Genomic DNA, 6,796 nt, shown 5'->3' with positions numbered 1-6,796 from the left:
CATCCATGTTCTTTCTGGTTTTCTCCTGTTGAGATCCACTGCCATGCATGAACTTGATGGGCTTTTGTTGCGCTCCTCCCATGTGCAGACAGGATTCTGCTGAAACAAAGCAAAGCAAATGTGATTAATAATGGCCCTGTTTCACCATCCAGACACTGTGTGCACTGGTAGCTACGGCATACCATAGCATCACTCAAATGACGTTGCATGTGATCTCTTAGTTTATGATGAATCGCGTTTGGAACAGAGTGAGAGGTTCTGAAAAACCGTACCAAGAACAGAGGTTTGAGTTCAAATACTGCTAGCATGCTGCTGGTGCTGGTACCGCAGCGTGCTAGCGTTCTGGGATGCTGTCATAGCTTAGCGTCACAGTGAAGTTTGTTGACACTGTCATGGAAACCCAATGCTCTGACACACGCATGACGCAGCGCACTGCAGTGCTCTGCCGTGAAACACCACCCATGAACGTTGGTTGCATGACCAAGATCGGAGCAGTGTGGCAGACAGTGATTTTAATTTTAATTGCACTTCCTAGAGATTAAAATGTTGTTGGTGAAATTGCTATTCATTATTCCTATTACCATTGTCTAAATTTCACATTTCAAGACAGCATCAGCATTGACATGTTATATAAAATAAGGTTTAGAGTAGGTGGTCCCGAGTTCAGCTATTAAGTAAAACAAGGGCAAAAAATTGTCAAAAAAATATTTTAAAAAAATACCTGCCTGCATCAACACCTCATCTAATCTAACCTCATCCTCATCTAACAAGGCCCTAAAAGCAAAAACCGTTTGAATAACAATGTAATATTTTGCAACCGCTGCACCATTACTGTCACGTACGCTATCCCTAGATTGGTTGCTGGTAAGTAGTGGTTGTCGTCATCAACTCGTCATGCAGCAGCTGATTGGGATGGGCGGGGCCTATTTTTATCCAGACGATAGAGAGAGCCTTTTTTCACACCAAATTTATTCAAGTGTTTCCGGCGTGCGCGCTAAATGTAAAATACCGCCAGCTGCCATATCCTCGGACAAGGCCATTTTATATCTACGGACAGGGGAATTAGTAAAACATTTCATCAAAATGGTTTGACTTTTATCAAATATGCTTCAATATGATGGATAGTTACATAAAAAATAGTGTTTGAAAACCTGTTTTGCTGTTAACAGCATACTAACTCAAATGAATCCACAACATAAAAAAATATTAATTTGCTATTAACAGGGGAAGGAGAAAGTTTTTTATTACATATGGTATCTGGCTTTTGAGACAAACATTGTGATCAAAAGACAAAATACGCTATTCTAGGACTTCACCACAGTTTCTGCTTTCATAAACGGGCGAGATGTTTTGATGTTTTTTGCGTATTTTAAATATTGTATGCAAAGACATAGGCAGAACCTATGAAAAGGTGATAAATATTGTTACAAAAAAGCAAACACACTGTAAATAATCACAGTAATTATTCTTTTGGTGGAAATAGAAAATGTTATTAGATCGGCTAGCAATATCATGAGCCGATGCCAACAGTGCTTACAGAACACACTGCGGTCATGGCCCGACCAGTAGGTCAAGGTAGTGTAGTGCAGCTTGGGCGTGCCGCGTGACGGGCAGAGCCAAGGCAGAGCGGTAGCAGCCAGTAGCAGCACTGTAACATTTCAGGTGTCTTGCGTGTTTCAAGTTGTTTTGATGCCTGAAATACTTTCGACTTGGGATCACCGGATCAATATCAATATGATATACCCTGCACCGGATCAGTCGTCTGGTGGTTTACTTTTGATCTTTATTCGCTTGAAAGGTTTGGTAATAATTGTTTTGGGAGCACAATGCGATCTTTATATTTTGCCTTGCTTTAGTGATGTTAGATTTATCATTTCACCTTGACCTCCATCATCCTTGATTTGGTACCTACCTTCCATGTGCTGGTGAAATTTGAAACAGGGCACCTGGGGCGATTTGATCAAGGCTCTTTAAATTGTCACATGGCAGCCGGTAGCTACAAGGCATTTAAACATGGATAATTTCACAGTAATCAGGTGACTTACATGGCACATGCCCTCCGGCACCCTGTTTTCAGATTCCACCCATGTGCCTACTTCCTTACCTAACCTAACCCAAACTTGCATAGGTAACCTAACTTGAACTGAACCTTATATTACCTAACCTAACCAGTAACCTAACACAAACAATAAGATTGTGTGTTGATTTTGTGCTGAGTTTGAGTTTGTTGGCAGTGCAGTTGCTGGTGTGTTATGATTTAGTGAAAAATATAATGATTATTCAGGTCTTGTGTGACTGTGTCACTTTCCCTGGCTAAAATAGTGTGTTGGTGTGTGATTTCCTTTCATGCTTTTATTTTGTGAATTCTTTTAGTTCTTGGGGTGGGATAATTCCTTGTGTCACCAAAGAGCTCTAATGTTCTTTCTTTCAAGAGATCTGTGGCATACTTCCCATTGCAATGTGTTACATATGCCTTTCTTTTTTAGGTTGAATTGTTGCAGTCTCAGATATTCTGCAGTTGGAAACCTGTAACAATGGCAGCTGATGGACAATCTCAGATCTATCCTAATTTGGATAAGGTTGAGGAGTATGTTAATGGAATTGAACTTAATGGTAAGTACCCCTGAAAATCCATTACACGTAGCAATTGAATGGGTGTTTATTTATTTTCAGATGCCATCACATCTCATGGCTAGTGATGACAAAGGCCAGGCTGACACTTAAGAGGACCTGACACTTGCATGATTTTGTGTCACGCATTGGTACGAATCGAATCGTGCCCGTGCGCAAATAAGTCATAAACTGACGTGAATTGTGCGTTAAATCGTGATTTCGTGCCATGTCGGGCCTCGGGACGCGAATTTTGAAATGTTTAAAGTTTTGTTCACGACAAAATTTCACGACCGGATCGTGAGCTATGCGCAAACTGTTCGTGAACTCGTCGTGAACTCGTCGAGACGGTGTGGGAAGTGCGTAAACTATGCGCAAACTATGCGAAAAGTATGCGTGAATTCGTCGTACCGGTCCGTGTCAATGTGTGGATCTTGGCTTGCTTTGCAGCGCGAAATTCGGAATTGTTTGGTGTTTTTCCCGAGTCGATTGGACGTCTAGAAGGGAAATTATGACCGAAAATGTATTTAACAGGCCATTTCAGGTCAAAGAGGTGAGATTAGGTCACACTGGGTCAGGTTAGGCCACAGAGGTCAAATAAGGTCACACGGTGTCAGGTTAGGTCACAGAGGTCACGATGTGTTAGGCCAGGTCACAGAGGTCAGCCAAGGTCACGATAGGTCAGTCCAGCCACGGCAGCCAGGTCAAACTGGTCACATTAGGTACGGTTAGGACATTTGGGTCACCGGAGGTCACGATGGGTCAGGCTAGGTCACGGAGCTTACATTGGTAAATGTGAGGCCCCATTTTTATATGGCGTGCCCAAGTCGGCACAAATTGCGCAAACTCGACGTGCCAATGCGGGAAGTGCGTAAACTATGCGCAAACTATGCAAAAAGTATGCGTGAAGTCGTCATACCAGTCCATGTTAATGTGGACACTTATGGGCACGCATTCATGAATTATTCGTGAACTGGTCGTGCACTAGTCGTGAACAGTGCGGGAGCTATCCCAGTTCATGCACAAAAATGGCACGGCTTGCCACGATATAATCTTGACCAAAAGTCGTGCAAGTGTCAGGGCACAACACGATTTTGTGGCACACAATGCTACCTCTGGCCTAGTCGTGCCAGTACGCAAGCTAGTTGTAAATAGACGTGAAGTATGCGTTAACTCGTCGTAACTGGGTGTTATGTTTAAACGATTAATTTTTTAAATCTTCAGATTTCAGAGTTTTGTTAACGTCAAAATTTCGCGACCGAGTAGTGAACTAAGCGCAAACTGTCCGTGAACTCGTCGTGAACCCGTATGATCGATGTCGGAGGAGCCGTGCCAGTGCGTGACAATGTGCGCCATGCCGGCCCACGGGCCACGGCTGTCACGAACTTTTACGAATTGGACACGGACGTACCGTACATCGAGTTCACGATTAGTTCGCGACATGTTCACGACATTTTGGGCATCACAACGGGGCCGTATAACGGCCAACACCCCTTAGCCGCTGATGCTTCATGACCCCATAGAACAGGGATCATCGACCCCTGGCCCAAGACGCGACTGTCTGACGTCCGGTCATGTCCGTCATATCAGTTCTCTTTTTCAGGTACGCAAAAACATTATCTTACATTCTTGTCATCTCTTTTTAACGGATTTAACGCCAGCATTAAGCATTTGTTGTTGATCTGTTGCATATCCGCATGAATCGAACACTTTTAATTCAAGTTGTGCATATTTCTCGGTACTGCAGCCCCGGAGCCCGCGTGGCTCCGCTGTCTGCTGGATGGGTATGTGGTCGTTTCGGCGTCGAGGTTACTCTCTGGCCCTCCTGGCTACTATCTGGCCGGTGGTGCGATAGCCGCCGACTCGATAGAAGCGGGGCGCGGCGTGTAGTCTGCCTGCGGAGCTGAGAGGCACGCCGCTGCTCGGCCCCTTGTCGGCGCTGTCTCCATTCTCGCTCCTGTGTCGCAGTTGGCGAAGTGTCGTTGTGGACGGATCGCTGTTGCTCAGCCCAGCGCTGCAGACTCGTCTGAGAGGCCGTGCTCCAACAGAACAGACAATTTGAGGACTGGTGATGGTGTGTGGCATCCGATCTGCGAAGAAATCGTATTGACTCTGTCGTCTACCAACTCCGAACTGGTTCGTCGCTGTTGTGAACGACTGTCGATCTGAGAATTTTCGGCTGGATTTTATTGCCTCGTGTCTCGTTGGTCCGCCCACGAATCCATTCGCGGGAGCCATGCCGAGGCGAGCGGCTGGTGGATCGTCCTTTTGTGCGGCTAAGTGCCGAGCCATTACAGGTTGCTCCCTCCGTCGTTCGCGGGCGGACTCAGTCAACCATGCTCTCCGGGCTGCGGAAACTGCGCCGTCAGACGACGGTCAGCGATCACACTGATCCCGAGCAGGAGAGGAAGTCCATCAACTTCGAGAACTTTTACAACAGCTGGAAAATCGGTAAGGTTTTCATGACCGTGCATCTCTGGTTTCTTTGTGAACTGTCTCTGGTTGGCCAGGGGCAGTTTTGGTCTGTGAATATCGGTGGTATTCAATTCATGTCTTGCGTCTTCAAGTTTTTCAAATTTGCAATAAGACCCTCCGCATTCCATAAGGTCAACATGACTGTTTTAGAAAATCGCGGATCCTCTAAATTTCAAACTGCTCGGAATTTCAAGGTAGTGAAATTCGACTAGTCGTTTCATTGTTACCTTTATGTCGCTGAGCATTGGTCTTCTTTGTGCACCAATCTTGTGACAGATAAGTCATTTCTGCTCTTATTCTGGGAACATGGTGGACATGTGATTGTAACGTCTCAGAATCGCTGAGATACGGATACCGACACGTAACTATCACCAAACATGTGTCGTCATTCGTTCCTATCGTGTCTGTGTATACAGTTCCATATATTTCCACGCATGCCGGCGCTGTCACTGAGCTCTTTCACAGTCTGCAAACACCGGTTCAAGTCAGTTATTCTGTACTCACAGTCACGACCTGGCCTTGGCGTAATGATAATGCATATGTATACATTCCTATGATAAGTGCAGTGCTGGCGCCCTAAACACTCGAGACGTTTATTCATGCTTATAAACCGTTGTGACAAGCTGGAAGAGTTTAGTTGAGATCTAATCAGAAGTCAACATAAATGAATTTCTTCACATTTGCCAAAAGCCTCGTATTAGTGCGTATAGATGTTAGTTGCTCCCTAAGTGTCACGTTCCTTGTCAAGTCCAATATTCTTACAGATAATTCAAGCCACACTCGGTCCATATTCCGTTCAGGTTCGAAGGCTTAGCGTGGTGTCCTGACATTCGGCGTCGCTAGTTTCACGCTGACGCTGTACTTGCAGCCGTGGGTATGTAGATTGTTCGCCCTTGCTGGTGCGTCTGTCGGCGCCGTTTGATTGTCAGTGAAGTGCCGGGTGATGTCACTTCTCACAGCGCCTTGAGCTATACAGTCACGCGATCACGAAAAAGGTGCAACGGATACACTCTGCCGTTTATCGACAGTTCATTCCGGATGACATTGGGATAATAATGGACATCTGGTGTACTACTTGGCTCACAAGGGTTTATCCTGCTTTCTACAAACCGATGCAGCCACGCACCTTATTCCTTTTAACCCCTGATATGTGCAAGCACGCATTTTGTAACTAGTGGAACGCATCGCATAGTTTTCCAAAAGGTTTTTCAAGACGTCGGTAAGGCTTGGCTTGGGACTGGGGCTATGCGTCCCGGATTTGTTTCTGAAGTGGGTGTGCTCCGCTGCGTCGAGTGGTGACTCATGGCTGTCCCACGCCACTCAGAGGTTAACATCAGTAGAGCGCTCAACGCAGGCCACAGGATGTTTTGTGACACTAGAATGGTGAATACCGTATACAACAGGAAGCTCAACCTTCTGTTCAACGGGGAGCTCATCCATCCCATGTAGTTGTCTAGATTGGCGTTGGGTGGGACAGGCTGTTATAGCGCCGATTTCATAAACCTGCGTAATATGTAAGTCATTTTTTTTTGTGTAACGCGGACAGCTTTGCTTGACAGGTAGCCCTGTCACATTTTACGGCAGAGTCGTTCATGGTTGATAGCACGGTAAGATTGGAGCGGCGCGGGCCGTGCGGCCCGCGGTTTCCCGCTCGCCGCCGGTGTCTTTCCGGTCCGGCTGGACTGGAATGCGGCAACTGAGGTCCGCCCAC

At 46.0% G+C, this 6,796-nt stretch overlaps 1 protein-coding gene across 36 annotated transcripts in view; it reads left to right on the top strand.

Moving 5' to 3' along the window:
• Window positions 1–1,564: 1,564 nt before the first annotated feature.
• The window catches only part of LOC122393517 (1-phosphatidylinositol 4,5-bisphosphate phosphodiesterase delta-4-like), a 43,745-nt gene continuing 38,513 nt past the window's right edge, over window positions 1,565–6,796 (top strand). For 4 of the 36 annotated variants that reach the window (XM_043389647.1, XM_043389617.1, XM_043389652.1 and 1 more), the window contains exons 1-2: window positions 1,586–1,650; window positions 2,487–2,613. In XM_043389647.1, coding sequence (XP_043245582.1) covers window positions 2,535–2,613 — 79 coding nt within the window. In that variant the 5' untranslated portion in view covers window positions 1,586–1,650; window positions 2,487–2,534. Of the gene's footprint in view, window positions 1,799–2,486; window positions 2,614–4,496; window positions 5,062–6,796 lie in introns of those variants that run through there. The other 32 variants (XM_043389648.1, XM_043389638.1, XM_043389618.1 and 29 more) reach the window with 18 other exon arrangements.

This window comes from Amphibalanus amphitrite, unplaced genomic scaffold (assembly GCF_019059575.1).
Source record: "Amphibalanus amphitrite isolate SeventyFive unplaced genomic scaffold, NRLGWU_Aamphi_draft 000539F_arrow, whole genome shotgun sequence".
NCBI lineage: Eukaryota > Metazoa > Arthropoda > Thecostraca > Balanomorpha > Balanidae > Amphibalanus > Amphibalanus amphitrite.
Note: the sequence above shows the minus strand (reverse complement) of the source record. Positions and strands in the feature narration are given on the sequence as shown.